Consider the following 15,712-nt stretch of genomic DNA (forward strand, 5'->3'; position numbering starts at 1 on the left):
GGCTGTTATTATTAGAGAGAAAGGGAGGAAGGACACTGGGGAAAATGCAGGGCAGTTAAACAGGCCGACCCGTGACTCAAGTGAAACTGCAGACAACACACCCATCACTTTCCCTGACTCTTGGCAGGTGGTCCTAACATCAGAAAGTCACCATGAGACCCTGGTAAAGGGGGAGCGGTAGGAATTGGGGTTGCTACCGTTAACATTTGTAGCATTTTTGCCAGAGAGAGTGTATTTAACCTTCTGTTCACATTCCTTTGACTATTCTCCCAGCCCCGGCTGTAGGCAGGTGTTTGCCTTCTGGGCACCTGTCCATTTGGGCACTGGGAGACGCAGTTGCTGCATAAATGAAACACTGGCTTGCTAGGGTGTCAAGATTAGAAACTAAACATTCTTAGGGGCTGAGAGCTGAAAATGAGGCCCACAGACTGAAGAGGGGGGTGGGGCTCGTCTAGAGAATGGACCCAAATGACCTCAGGAGGAATCTCACATTACAGCCACTTAAAAATCATTTACCCTACTCTCCAGCTCCACATTTTCCAGATAGAGAAATGAAAGAGGGAGGGAAGATAACTGTCCCAAGTCACAGAGCTGGGGGGTAGGGCTGCCAGACAAAATACAGGATGTCCAGTTAAAGATGAATTACAGATAAACAGAAGAATTTTTATTATAAGTATATCCCAAACATGACATGGGATATACTTATACTAAAAACTTATTTGCTGTTTATCTGAAATGAAAATGTCACTGGGCAGGCAGTTTAATATATTTATTTGCTAAATCTGGCAACCCTTGTCAGGGGATAATCATTGATTGTATGACACCAGCACTCACTACAGGCAGAGTGGGAATAGCTCCATTTCCATTTAATGTGAGCAACTGCAGCTTAGGGAGGGTCAGTAACTTGCCCAAGGCCACACCAGTGTGTGTAAAGTCAGCATTTGAACCCAGATCCCGATTCCAGAGTCTGTCTTCACCGTTCTAGCCAGGCGCGGCCCATCTACGTGCATGACCCGTCTTGACTGTGACCCTGCCCCCATTCCATTTTGTGAGGTGCATCACTCCCCCTCTCTCCCATCCCTAACGAAGATGGACTCCATCTTCCACAGGTATTTCCATCTAAGGAGCCCATGAGTCCTGGTCTCTATAACCTGGTAGCTGCCCTCATTGGACTCTCTGACACCTCCCTGCCTTAGGGCCCAAGTCTGAGCCTCCCCCCACCCCCGTAATGACAGCTGGGCTTCTGGAATTGTCTCGTGACATCCTGCTCTTTGTCTCCAGCTTCTAGGACCCTCGGCCCTCACCGCCATCGCTATCGTCCTGAGCCTTCTCCCTCTGAATTTCTTAATCACCAAGAAGAGGAACCACCATCAGATTTGGTATGGAGAAACCCTTCTGAGTAGGGCATTCCAAAGTTTAATTAGTGGCTGCAGGAGGACTGGACGCTGGGTGTTCCAGGAGTGAAGGCTGGAATTCCAGGTGGGAGCCTGTTTATGGCTGCAGCGCGGGTCATGCCAGAGGCTAGAGGTAGAAGCCAGGGAGCCAGACACAGCTCAGGGGTGGTCTGGATGCTCTCGAGAGAAGGCCAGCTAAGAGCTGTGAGCTCACTGAAGTCCGATAACCGGCTCCCAGCCCCCACCCCTCCCTCCGCTCAGTCTAGTAAAATTGATGCTCATCTCTGTAGTTTTGGAACATGATGGTAAGAATGCTGGTGCCTCGGGTTCTTGTGCTGGTCCTATCTCAGGCTTGTTTGCTTGCCTCCTTCCCGTGCCCCGGACAGGGCTTTGCGTAAAGAAGTGGGCTGGTGGATGACTGTTCTGCAAAGATCCCATGTGCGACTGGAGCAGGTTACCTTCTCTGAGCCTCAGTGTTCTTATCTGGAAAGTAGGCATATCGTTCCTTCTTTTCCTAATAACCAAACCAGCGTTCTTGTACTTTACCTTAAATAAATGTAATTTAAAGATGCCAAACCTTTCTGACATCACCTTTGTGCATAAAGAAAAGTGAAAAATAGAGAAAGGCATTGGCAATAACTTCATCACAAGTGCCGCGATGCTGATTTCAGAGTTAGTAAAATGTGAAAAATACACCACCTGTGTACCTACCATCTTGCCTAAGAGACGGAGCGATTCCCAGCAGCACTGACAGCCTTGTGTCAACCTCCTTGACCTAGCCTTTCCACCCTAGAGAAAACTGTCCCGAATTTTGTGTTTACTCTTCCCTCACGTTTAGCTACAGTTGTTTTTAAAACATGTACCCTATGCAATACATTGTTTGGGCTTGTTTCAGAAAGGGCTTGTTTCAGTATGGTTCCGTGAGTGGAATTGTATCCCATTCTTTTGATGTTTTTAAAAATCAGGAGAAGTTGATCTATGCTAATGTGTGTAGCTCATTTATTTTTCACTATTGAATATTGCACTCACTTCATATTCTGCTGTATTAATTCTGTTGATGGAAATTTGGGCTGTTTCCTGTGTTTTGCTGTTAAGTTATTTTTGCTATACACATTCTCACAGTTGTTCCTTAGAACATGTGTGTTTCTCCAGGGTATATACCTGGGAAGGGAACAGCTAAGTCTAGGTGAGAGTGCTTGCTGTTCTGATTGCTAGCCACTACTGCTGCCCTTATTTCTGTCCACTGAATAGCCCGAGGGGACATGCGTCCCTGTTCTTGCTTTGTTTACAGGCCTTCAGAGGGAATAAGCGTTTATAAAAAACAATACGGGCATAGTGAAGGAGAGCTTCCCAGGCCATAGTCTGACTTTCCACCATGGCTGTGGGGGGGCGGGGGGCAAAGCCAGAAAGGAGTGGAGGCCAGATGGAGCACCGCTGTTGGCGCTGAACATGTGTGTGAGGTGGGGCTGCGCTTGACTGGACACTGGGTCTCACACTGTGGCGCAGCTGACCTCCCAGAATCCACTGTGAGGCTCCGTCTGGGCTTCGGGACCTAGAAAGTCAGACAGAACACGGCATGCATTCTCAGATTTTTATTTCAATTTCCGTAGGAAGCTGCAATGGGCTCTCCAGGGGTATTTCCCTGAGCCCTGGTTCCCTTTGCAGCTCCCAGCTCTAGGTCCTTCAACGGTCGCTGGCTCCGTGGTCTCAGATGTCACACCACCAGTGATTTCCAGGCCCTGGCCACTCTCTGCTGTCTCTGCGATGGCCTCCGTTCGGGTCCCTTCCACTGCCTTCGGCGGGATGCTCACATATTCCTCGCGTGAGGAGGCCACACTGTCTTTGTCGTAAGCTTGGCTCTGACATTCCTGAAGAAAGAGCCGATCCTGCTGAGTCTCTTGGTGATGGAACCTGAACTTGCTGTAGGTAAGCTCCTGCCCGATTTGTGCGAGGTCCTGGACTCGTTGGTGATGGGAGCACGGCTGATGGCTTTGTGAGCAGTGCCCTGCTTGTTGTACCCCGGGCTGCCGTGGCCTTTCTCCTTTTGGTCGTCTCTAGTGGCTCTCCGGCTGCCTGAGCCCGGGCCGGCTGCTTTTTGGATGGTCTTGTTCCCCGCAGTGCCCCCAGTGGCTGTGTTGGTTTTACTTGCTCCTGGACCCTTGCTGGCTGTGGCTGCTATGGCCGTGCTCTGCTCTTCGGGGGCAGGAGACTGGATCTCTGCCACGCTCAAAGCACCCGCTGCGGTGCCGCCTGCCACCCCTGCTGTCTCCACCTTTGTCGTTGCCCGCGATGCTGACTCTTTGTCAAGCACTGTAGGTTTTGCTTTGGCAGTGGCCACATCGGACATGGTATCGGGCTTGTGGGAGTCCAGTTGGATCCCCTCCCCGCCAGCAAAAGCTGCAGACCCGACCGCGGCCACCTCAGAGGGCGTGTGGAGGCTCCTGATGCTCACCTGGTCCTCATCCCACTCTCCTTGGAAATCCTCCACTGCCGGGCTCCTCCCGTCCTCCTCCTCCTCCTCGAACAGAGTCCTGCAGATCATGTCCCCGGCTGGAACAGCGTAGGTGCGGCTGTGACCGTCCACTGGTGGTCGCAGGAGGTAAATCAGCTCTTCCCAGTAGGCGAAGAGGTCTTCCTGCGCGTCCAGAGGTGCACACAGCTGCAGGTAGAAGGAGCGGCCAGTGGCAAACTTCACGCGCAGCTGTCGTTTGTCACGATCGTGTGTGGAGATCCTTACAAACTTCAAGGGAAGGAGCCTGGTGAGCTCTAAGGTTTTGGCAACCTTGTGGCTCTTCCCCTTGGTGGGCTGGCTGTGCTCAGCGTGCTGTTCACAGCCGGTGGCCCGTCGGGCCAGCAGCATGATGTCTGGGAGTGGGAGGACGGGGCTGGTGGATGCGATGCCCACGGTCACCGTGCAGTCACAGTTGTGCACGTCAATCACGTGTCCCCTCTTCGTGATCTGGATAAAGTCGCTCTCGAATATCGGCGCGTACTTGAATATGTCGTATTCGCCGTTGTGCAGTTGCTGCTGCAGCTCCCCCATGGTGCTTTTGAACAGGCCCAGCCCGGTGCTGCTCTGGGCCGTGTGATACGGGAGCAGAGAGTCCCCACTCATGGCTGTCTTCGATCACTGCCAGGCAGCGTGGTTAAGGCGGGCCCCTGGCTCTTCCCTCCCTCGGCCTAATGGGCCGAAGAGCAGAGCGAGCTGCGGTGCTCCTGCGTCCCGCAGGCGGCCTTATGGCAGGTCTTCCAAGCCCAGCCCACAGGCCCCCACCTTTGCCTCAGGGTCTCCCAGAGGCAGGGGTGTGGGTAGGGGCACCGATGGTCACAGCGGGGACTCTGTAGGGCGGCTGGACCCCAGGCTGAATCTCTTCAAGTGTGTAGAGAGGTATGGTAGGCTCCCCCTCGGCCTCAGCTCACTTCCGCTTCTGGGTTTTTATCTCCCCAAGCGGCTGTGAACGTCAGTCCTAGTGAGAGAAGTAACCACTTTCTCGGCCTAAGGCCCTGGCACAGCCTATTTATCCTCTGATGCCCTTTGTGACCTATCACTGTCACATAGCCCTTTGCCTCATCCCCCAGCTGCCCCGCCCCGCCCGCCCAGTGCAGGGCCCCCATCCTCTCCCAAACGTGCCATTGCCCCCGCGGAGGACAGGCCCATGCTGCCAGTGACTGAGGTGGCTACTAGAATAAAAATGTCTTCAACTGGGAAAATTTTGTGTGGGTCCTTTTTCTTTTCCTCCCCCAGATTTAGCTACTGGATGAAATCTATAGGAATGTATGATGATGGGCTAAATTTGAACCATTTAAGCCCATGGTTTAATTGTATCGAATAACGTAGAGCTGGCGGTGGCGATCCTTAGTCTGTCCTTTCATAAAATCTCAGTAAACATCGGTGGTGATTTTTAATAATAACATTAAAAATTGGTAGGAGGAGGCAAGAAAAGATAGAGACAGACAGAAGACTACATTAACTATTTAGGGGTTCTGGCTGCTAAGATCAGGAAAGGAACCTCAGATCCAGAACTGCCCTCCAAGCCCAGAAACCGTGAGGTCTCACCAAAGATTTCTCTTCTTGTTTTTTTTTTTTTTTCCACTGCGTTGGGTCTTTGTTGGTGCACGAAGGCTTTTTCTAGTTGAGGCAAGCGGGGGCTACCCTTCGTTGTGGTGTGCAGGCTTCTCATTGTGGTGGCTTCTCTTGTGGCAGAGCACGGGCTCTAGGTGTGCATGCTTCAGTAGTTGCAGCACGCGGGTTCTCGGGTAGTTGGGCTTCAGTCATTGTGGCGCGTGGGCTCAGTAGTTGTGGCTCCTGGGCTCTAGAGCGCAGGCTCAGTAGGTGTGGTGCACGGGCTGAGTTGCTCCACGGCGTGTGGGATCTTCCCCGACCAGGGATCGAACCCCATGTCCCCTGCATTGGCAGGTGGGTTCTTAATCACTGTGCCACCAGGGAAGTCCTCACCAGAGATTTCTATGAGACTTCTCTCCTGGACAGTTGCACGTGCAAGCCCCTTACCTGACTGAGTGAGATGGGTTGTAGTTTTTTATGATCAGCAAAGCCTAAGTAAATCAATGCCCACGTGGGAAGTCCTCAGTCATCTTTCAACTGCCCGTTCAAATGGTACCTCCTTTGAGGAGCCTCCCCTGAGTTACCTAATCGAACCTATTCTTCCTTCCTCTGTGCTATTGTAGAATCTCTTATGTGTCTCTTTTACAGCATTAATCTTATTTTATTCAATTTTAGATTTACTGTATTATTTTTAAAATTTCATATTAATTTAGAATTATCTTGTCATTGTCTAGAAACCACAGTTGTCTTCAAATATGGTTGCATTAAATTTATAGGTCAATTTGGGGAGAATTGACATTTGATCATCTTAAACCTTCTAATCCATGCGGGTGATACTATCTAGTCTTTTATTTAAACATTTTAAATATCTCTCGGCTTATACAATGTATTATAAAAATTCACTGTAGATGTGTTGCACATCTTCCAGTAAATTTATCCCTAAATATTTGATGCTTTCTGATATTATTGTCAATGGGATTTGTAAGATTGTAATTTTCCAGTTGTTCGTGCTGGTTTATTGGTTTTTGTGTGTTGATCATGTGTCCTTTCACCTTGCTAAATTCACTTACTAATTCTAGTTTTGGTGTTTTTTTTTTTGTTTTTTTTTAAGGATTTCTTGGAATTTTCTCTGTAGACAATGATGCTGCCTGTAAAGAAAGTTTTACTTTTTCCTTTCCAAACTGTGTGACTTTTATTTCATGTTCTTGCTTTATGCATTAGCTAAAGGCTCCAGCCTAGAATTGAATAGATGGGTTAAGAGCAGTTATCTTTTCATTGTTCCCTCTCTCAGGGGAAATCTTCAATCTTTCACCATAAAGTATGTTGTTAGCTGTAGTTTTATTTCAGAATTGCCTTTTGTCAAGTTTAAGAAATTCACTTCTAGTTTTAGTTTTCTGGGCATTTTTATCGTGCAGGATTATTGGTGTTTTTCAAATGCTTTTTCTGCATCTATTGAGCTGAATACTTGATTTTTTTTCTTTTTTTTTTTTCGGTACGCGGGCCTCTCACCGCTGTGGCCTCTCCTATTGCGGAGCACAGGCTCCGGACGCGCAGGCTCAGCGGCCATGGCCCACGGGCCCAGCCGCTTCGCGGCATGTGGGATCTTCCCGGACCGGGACACGAACCCGCGTCCCCTGCATCGGCAGGCGTACTCTCAACCACTGCGCCACCAGGGACGCCCTGATTACTTGATTTTTAATCCTTCATTCTGTTAATGTGGTCAAGTACACTGATTGTTGTTTAGATGCTGAGTTGGCCATTCACTCCTGGGAAACCCCATGTGGTCGTGGTGCATTATTTGAACATATTGCTGGATTCAACTGGCCAGAAGTTTGTCAAGAATTTTTGTATCTGTATTTATGAACGATGTCGGTCTGTGATGTTTTTCTTGAACTGTTTTTGCCAGAATTGATATAAAAGCTTGTTTTTAATTAAAATTTATTTTTTAATCAAACATATACATAATTTAAAATCATCAGATAGTGCTAGAAGGCTGATGGAGTAAGTAGCATTAGTTTCAACTACAGATAATTTGGAACGCCAAAGATTTGCACTTAAACAAGATATATATGTATTCTCATTTAAAAGCAGTCTGAAAGGAAGGGAGTCAAGCTGGTATGGCAGCTCCACTGTGTCATCAGAGACCTAGGCTCATTGTCTTTTCCTGGTTATCCTTAGGGTCACTTCATATTCCAAGATGGCTGCTGGAGCCCCATTCATCAAGTCCATATTCCAGGCCATCAGCAAGAGAAAGGGGAAGGAAAGAGAAAGGTGGTCTGCCTCTCACTTTTACAGAGCCTTCCAGAAGTCCCACATGACCCTTCTAGTTATGTTTCTTTGGCCATCATTGTATCATATGACCACATCTAGTTGCAAGGAATGCAGGGAAGTGTAATCTTTTAGCTAGGTACATTGCCCAGGATTTACTGAGGAAGAAGAGGAGGATGGATACAAACATTATGCTGAGGCAAAAAGGCCAAGACACAAAAAGGGTACACACTGTATGATTCCATTTATCGGAAACTCTGGAAAAGCCAAATCTAATTTCTAGTGACATTACTGATTGCAGGTCAGGACTGAATGGGATGGGGCAAAAAGAAACTTTGGGGAATGATGGAAATGTTCTGTAACTTGATTACATGGGTGTATGAATTTGTCAAAATTCATCCAAATGTATACTTAAAATGGGTGCGTTTTTGTGTATATACTTCAATAAAGTTAATTTTTATAAGTTTGGAAAATCTCAGCAACCATAACAAAACTACTCTTAAATTTTGTTCATGTCCGTCATGTCTTCATTCGTTTGCTTACCTTTGCATGACTGAAATCAGAACGTACCTAATGACTTTGAATCTTGCTTTTTTCATTTAACATTACATCATAAAATTTTCCATATTGCTTCATTAATTTTCATAATCACCATTTTAAATGACTCTATAATCTTTTGGGAACTGAAAATGTAATCTATACTTACAGTAAAAAAAAAAAAAAAAAAACACAAACAAACTTCGGAGACCCCCTACACAGTAAGAGCTAACTCTTCCCCTGAACTCTGACCTTTAAGGCCCCTTACTTAGAAGTAGTGGACAATCCAGTTTCTAGTATGTACATTCAGAAATAGTCTATGCATATAAAGACAAGATGTGAACGTCTTTCCCTCTCCTTTTAGACATAACTAAGACAATACAAGATGCTTGCTTTTGCCCATAATACAGCTTGGTTACCATCTCATGTTCATACATCAAAAGGGGCCTTGTTCTTTTTAACCACTGCATGTATTCTACAGTGTACTGAACCAATATTGATAAGCACTTAGGGTTTTCCCAGGTTTTTTTTTTTCTGTTTCCCATACCACAAGATATAATGTTAAAGTTTTGACTCAGCTATCAATTTACAGTAGATGCCACATTCCAAAGGCAGTGCTAGCCTGTATGCAAAATGTACCACAAACGTAGCTGAGAGCTTGTCACATGATCATTGAAACCTCTCAGCTAAGCTGAGGATATAAAAGGGTGGAGAGGGAAGAGATTGTGAAGGGATTTGTGAGGGCTTCCTCCACCCATTAAGGTCAAGAAAGACTTTCTTCAACAGGTAACTCAAAGGGCTCAGTATACGTCCCTACAGTCAGGGGTCTGACTTCTGTCTAGGAAACACCGAGGAGGAACGAAATACTAGAATGATCTCTTAAGGGTATAAAGTGGTGTGGCTCCTGCTGTGCTCATCCTGTGGGCTCAGGACTTTTCCAGAGAAAATTACACAAGCTTTCCCGTGCAGCGGTTGGCTCTAAGTCGGTGCCATCTACACCCCCCTCCCCCTCCCACTGGCTTCCTCTGGTCTGTCAGCTGGAGGCAAGGCCAGCTTTGACCTCTTTGCCCATGAATCACAACCTGTTTCTCTCATATGCTCAGCACAAGTCAGGGGCGGACAGGCCAGGACATCTGGATAAGGTCTGGGTCCAGTTCTCAGGCTGGCTCCTTGCCTTTGACCATTCTTCGGCCCCTAGCCCACCTACCCTGTGGGCTGGGCTGAAATAGAGACCCCGTGGGTCACTGTGCTGAGCCTGAAGGGCTTCTCTCTTCCTTCCTACCACCTGCATCAAGACAGGTGCTTCTTCTCACCCCGCTGCTGCCCTCCCGGGAGAGCCTGCTTTCTGGGCTTCTTTCCCCTCATTTGCTCCTCTTGATCTAGAGGCCAGTTGCCAAGGTCATGACATGCACACACTCCCTACGTGATCTGTCCTTGCAGTCCTTGGGTTGTTCTCTCTCTGCTCCTCCCGCCCTCAACTCTGCCCAGGGCTGGCTCTCCCCAGGACAAGGCATACGCTCAGAGAAGACGAGCCCCTGTTAGCATCCTTGGGAGCAAAGCAAAATTCTGCAAGGAAAGTCACTGCCCATGAAGATAATATCCAACAAGGTGCTTCTCAAACTTTAATTTGCATTGGAAGCATCAGAGGATCTTGCTGAACCGCAGACCCTGACCCAGGATATCTGGATGATGAAAGTGTGCATCTCTAACAAGCTCCCACATGATGCCAGTGCTGCTAGTCTGTGGACCAAACTTTGAGTGGCAAAGACTTAGGACATTCCAAAGCCAAAGTGATTTTTAAAAAGTCATTCTTTGGGGTCATCTCATAGGTAGAGAGAGCAAACAGAATTAAAAATAAATTACTGGGACTGCCCTGGTGGTCCAGTGGTTGAGAATCCGCCTTCCAATGCAGGGGACGCAGGTTTGATCCCTGATTTGGGAACTAAAGATCCCTCATGCCGCGGGGCGACTAAGCCCGCACGCCACAACTAGTGAGACCGCGTGTTGCAACTACAGGGCCCATGTGCTCTGGAGCCCGCACACCATAACTAGAGAGAAGTCCACACGCCGTAAGCAAAGATCCCGTGTGCTGCAACTAAGACCCGATGCAGCCAAAAATACATAAATAAGTAAATAAATATTTTTAAAAGATACATCCTCAAAAATAAATAAAATTAAAAATAAATTATTTAAATATTGTAAAGCACAAGGGCTTTTATTTCTTTCAAGAATACGTATTATCATGGAGTGGAGTGACAGAGGGCTAAACAAGAGGGTCCTGTGAATCTGCCGCAACAAAGAGGGAAGCACTAAGATTCACAGGTCTGTTTTCCTGCTACATGTGAGGGCTTCGAAACAGCTTGAAAATGCCTGATTCTCACCCATAGACCAGGGTGCTATGACGGATTCTCTTATCCATTTTTTTTTTCTTGGCCATTTTTAGGGCGTTTTCTAACCCTCCTTGAGTGTGTTCTTATCTATGCATTGAACAAATGAACAAAGAATTGGATTAGTTTGCTAAGAAATTAGTTTCCTCACTGTACAAAAGTAAACTCTGGTCCCATCACTACGTTGTCACAAAGTCTGTGCACTGTTCAAGTTAATGATGCTTTCCCCAAACCTAAGCCAGGCTCACACCTGTTTCCTTCTATCGCCGCTGCTTGCCCATGGCTTGCTCGGGGTTACATGAATGTGTATTCCTGAGCAAGGCTGGGCAGTCACTGTTGCTGTCCTGCAAGGACAGCCAGAAACAGCTCTTCTGTGATCACCTCTCCCCGCCTGTGCCGGGTCGGGGTGGGGATGCAGGAGGATTGGCAGGGAAGCTAAGAGGCTGCTTTGAGAGGCTGCCAAGTAAAGTGCTGCACGGTTATCTCTGAGTCATCAGGGCAGGGATGAGCTTGGAGGAGTGGGGTTTTCCTGCCAGTATTGTGGTGTCTCTGGGTATGAGCAGATGCAATTGGCTGTGTGGACTGGCAACCAGCCCCGTGGCTACTGCCTCATTTGCATCATGATTTACATGGTTGGGTCTTAGACACTCATGGGTAGGCGTTTTTCTGAAAGGTTTAGACAGACACATGCTTTATGCCTATCTAGGCAAGTGAAGAGTTCTTTGGAGTGATGAGCAGATTTTTGGCTGTTTCTTAATTTGTGCATTTCTACCAGTGGTGCCAGCTGCTAATGCATTGATAGCTGCATTAGAAGCTGGAGCACCTCACTAGGGTCCACCTTATGAAAAGCTTCACGTGGGGCCCTTGGCGTTGGAGAGGAGAGGCCATAAAGAGAACTGGTAAATACAGCCCTGGTTTTTGAGGAACTGACAGTCTGAGGCAGGAGGAGAAGCAAAGAAAGATCCTGAGAAATCATGAAGGAACTTCTGTGCAAATGGGTTTAGGAAGCACAAGGGCACGGGGCGGTGACCGTGGAGAGAGCAGAGGTGCTGCAGCCCTAGGGGGCGGGGGGAAGCAGAGGGGAATTCGCTGTGTCCTCTAGGGAGTTACTTAACCTCTCTAGGCTTTAATTCCCACCCCCATCCCCACATCCCACAGCGAAATCCCACAGCAACTGCCAGCTCAGTTGCTTGGAGGATTAAATGAGAGAATGCATATAAGATGTCTGGAGCAGCACCTGCTGTCAGTGGCATCTGTCACAATTATTATTGTCAATAGGATGGAACCGCGGACCAACCATGATGCTGTCTTTCACATTTAGCCTTCCACTGTGAGGAAGGCCTGCCCTGAGCTCCCTCACTCCCTCAAACCTTGGGTTTTCCTTGGAATCGACAGCACCAGTGAATGGCTGGACAGAGGGCAAAGTGCCATCTGTGGCCACCAAACAGGATAGAAGAGAATGAGGCTGAGAGGTCCACTTGAGGGTAAACCTCAGAAGTGCAACCTCAGGGACAGAGAGCATCACTCACTTTCTACCCCCAGCCAGCTGGCTGGAACGGGTTGGCGGACTGAGAGGTTGCATGATGAGTAGTTACGAGCATAGGGCCAAACCGGGTTCAAATCTCAGCACTGTCACCATTCATATCCCCTTGGGAAAGTGACCTTAACCTCGCTGCATCTCTGTTCCTTGATCTGTCAGATGGAAATAATCATAGTGTTGTTGTGAGAATCAGAGAAGTTAACACATACAAAGGGGTCAGAACAGTGTCTGGCATGGAGTCAACACACTATTCTTTAAAAAAAAATAAAAAATTATTTATTTATTTTGGCTGCACCGCGTCGGTATCTTTGTTGTGGCACGCGGGATCTTTAGTTGCGGCACGTGGACTTTTAGCTGCAGCACGCATGTGGGATCCAGTTCCCCGACCGGGGATCGAACCACGGCCCCCTGCATTGGGAGCGCGGAATCTTACCCACTGGATCACCGGGGAAGTCCCTGCTATTCTTATTTAGCAGAGATCCTTGGGTATGACGTTCTGGGTTTTGTCCCTCTGCGATAATTTTTGGGGAGGTGGCTGGCCTGTGTATGGTAGTGTGAGGGGGGGCTGTGGCGGCAGAGGACTGAAGACACCCAGGTGGGCAGGCAGAGCCCTGCCTTTGCCCTGGTCTGTGGGTTGTCAGGGAAGGGGAGGATAAGGCTGCTTGCCAGGAGGGAGGAGGATGTGCTTGTCCAGGGTCTTAAAGTTCCTTTAAAGGACTCTAACGAATTTTCTAGGAACATCCATGAGGAGCTCGGGGCCCTGCCCAAGGTGTCATCTCCTCTTGCAGGTGGAGAATGGCTGTGTCTACATGACCCTTCTGGGGCACCATGCCCACCAGCTGCAGCCTCTGCTTCCCAACCCGCCAGCAGCCCCTCAGCCCAGGCACTGGTGCCTAAACCTTACCCTGGCAACATCTGACTTTTCCCACCACTACTTTCCCCTCTTTCCTGTTCCTTCTTTACTGAAACAAAACAAACAAACAAACAAACAAGCAAAAAACCCTTGTTGTGTCACATCTATTCTTGTAAGTCACTTTAGGTTGCTCTTGGAATAGGCAGAGTATAAATAAATAAACTTGTTCCTGGAGTTCTCGTTTACCTTTCTTCAAGTTTTTACAGCAGTGATTTTCAAACATTTTTTTCAGAGAAATCCCCCACCTCCGCTTTTTTTTTTTTTTTTTTTTGGGGTGGAACTTTTTCTTAAAGAAGGTGTTGGGTGTAGGAGTTTATTAATTTATTTTATTTATTTTTGCTGTGTTGGGTCTTCGTTTCTGTGCGAGGGCTTTCTCTAGTTTGGCAAGCGGGGGCCACTCTTCATCGCGGTGCGCGGGCCTCTCACTATCGCGGCCTCTCCTGTTGCGGAGCACAGGCTCCAGACGCGCAGGCTCAGTAATTGTGGCTCACGGGCCCAGCCGCTCCGCGGCATGCGGGATCCTCCCAGACCGGGGCTCGAACCCATGTCCCCTGCATTAGCAGGCGATTCTCAACCACTGCGCCATCAGGGAAACCCGATGTGGGCCGTTTTTAAAGTCTTTATTGAATCTGTGACAATATTGCTTCTGCTTTATGTTTTGGATTTTTGGCCATGAGGCATGTGGGATCTTAGCTCCCCGACCAGGGATCAAACCCACACTCCCTGCACTGGAAGGCAAAGTCTTAACCACTGCACTGCCAGGGAAGTTCCGAGAAATCCTTTAAAAAAATTTTTGTTTAAATTTTTGGCTGCATTGAGTCTTCACTGCTGCTCACAGGCTTTCTCTAGTTGCGGCGAGCGGGGGCTACTCTTTGTTGTGGTGCGCAGGCTTCTCATTGTGGTGGCTTCTCTTGTTGCGGAGCATGGGTTCTAGGCGTTTGGGCTTCAGAAGTTGTGGCGCACGGGCTTAGCTGCTCCACGGCATGTGGGGTCTTCCTGAACCAGGGCTCGGACCCGTGTCCCCTGCATCGGCAGGCGGATTGTTAACCACTGAGCCACCACGGAAGCCCCCGAGAAATCCTTCTTCAAAAATGAAATATTTCGGGCTTCCCTGGTGGCTCAGTGGTTGAGAGTCCGCCTGCCGATGCAGGCGACACGGGTTCGTGCCCCGGTCTGGGAAGATCCCACATGCCGCGGAGCGGCTGGGCCCGTGAGCCATGGCCGCTGAGCCAGCACGTCCGGAGCCTGTGATCCGCAACGGGAGAGGCCACGGCAGTGAGAGGCCCGCGTACCCCCCCCCCCAAAATAAATAAATTAAAAAAGAAAGAAATATTTCATACAAGCTCTACATATATTATATATACCTCGGGTATTGTGGGCTCGGTTCCATATCACCACAATAAGGTGAATATTGCAATAAATCGAGTCTCACAATTTTGGGGGTTCCCCAGTGTATAGAAAAGTTATGTTTACACTGTACTGCAGTCTATTAAGCCAAAGTAGTATGTCTAAAAAAATGTATTAAAAATATATAAGGGGCTTCCCTGGTGGTGCAATAGTTAAGAATCCGCCTGCAAATGCAGGCAACACGGGTTCGAGCCCTGGTCCAGGAAGATCCCACATGCCGCTGAGCAACTGAGCCCGTGTGCCACAACAACTGAGCCTGTGCTCTAGAGCCCGCGAGCCACAACTACTGAGTCCACGTGCCACAAGTACTGAAACCCACGCGCCTAGAGTCCGTGCTCCGCAACAAGAGGAGCCACCGCAATGAGAAGCCTGCCCGCCGCAATGAAGAGTATCCCCTGCTCGCCGCAACTAGAGAAAGCCCGCAAGCAGCAAAGAAGACCCAATGCAGCCATAAGTAAATAAACAAATTTATTTAAAAATAGAGAGAGAGAGAAAATAAAAATTTATTAAAAATATTTTATCACTAAAAAGTGCCAAAATAATTACAATAGTAACATCAAAGATCACTGATCACAGATCACCATAGTGTAATAATAACAAAAAAGTTTGAAATATTACAAGAATTACCAAAATGTGACACAGAGACATGAAGCGAGCAAATGCTATTGGAAAAATGGCACCAATAGACTTGCTTGATGCCAGGTTGCCACAAACCTTCAGTTTGTAAAAACCACAATATCTGTGAAGCGCAATAAAGTGAAGTGCAATAAAAAATAAAATGATATATATATATATACGTGTATATATATATATACATATGTATGTATATATACATATATATATCCATATATATGTGTATATATATATATCTTGCTCAGTTAAAGCAGGAGAAGGACCCCGAGCACCCAGGCCCTGGCCGTTCCCTTTTTTTGAGGCATCCTTACCAAGCCTTAGCTCTGGGGATCCCTGTTTGTAAACCACCAGTCTGCTCCATGGAAAACATGCTGCAATACTTAGTATGTCATTTTGATGCAAAAAATAAGGAAGTGAGATGGTTTCTTATGACCTTTTGGACAATTTGCTAACTAGTGGTGGAATGCTAAAGAATGAAATGCTAAAGAATTCACTAGTATCTAACAGAAAAGAACTGTGAACGAAAACAAGTCTTGGGGTTTGCCTGGTGGCGCAGTGGTTGAGAATCTG

At 47.7% G+C, this 15,712-nt stretch overlaps 1 protein-coding gene across 1 annotated transcript; it reads right to left on the reverse strand.

The window, feature by feature from the left end:
• Nucleotides 1-3,534: 3,534 nt before the first annotated feature.
• LOC131754557 (Golgi-associated RAB2 interactor protein 4-like) lies at nucleotides 3,535-4,509 on the reverse strand (the record flags this gene model as incomplete). Its single annotated transcript, XM_059060337.1, has 1 exon — nucleotides 3,535-4,509. A coding segment is annotated over exon 1 (975 nt), but the record flags the coding sequence as incomplete, so codon positions are not given.
• Nucleotides 4,510-15,712: the final 11,203 nt, after the last annotated feature.

This window comes from Kogia breviceps, chromosome 1 (genome assembly GCF_026419965.1).
Source record: "Kogia breviceps isolate mKogBre1 chromosome 1, mKogBre1 haplotype 1, whole genome shotgun sequence".
NCBI lineage: Eukaryota > Metazoa > Chordata > Mammalia > Artiodactyla > Physeteridae > Kogia > Kogia breviceps.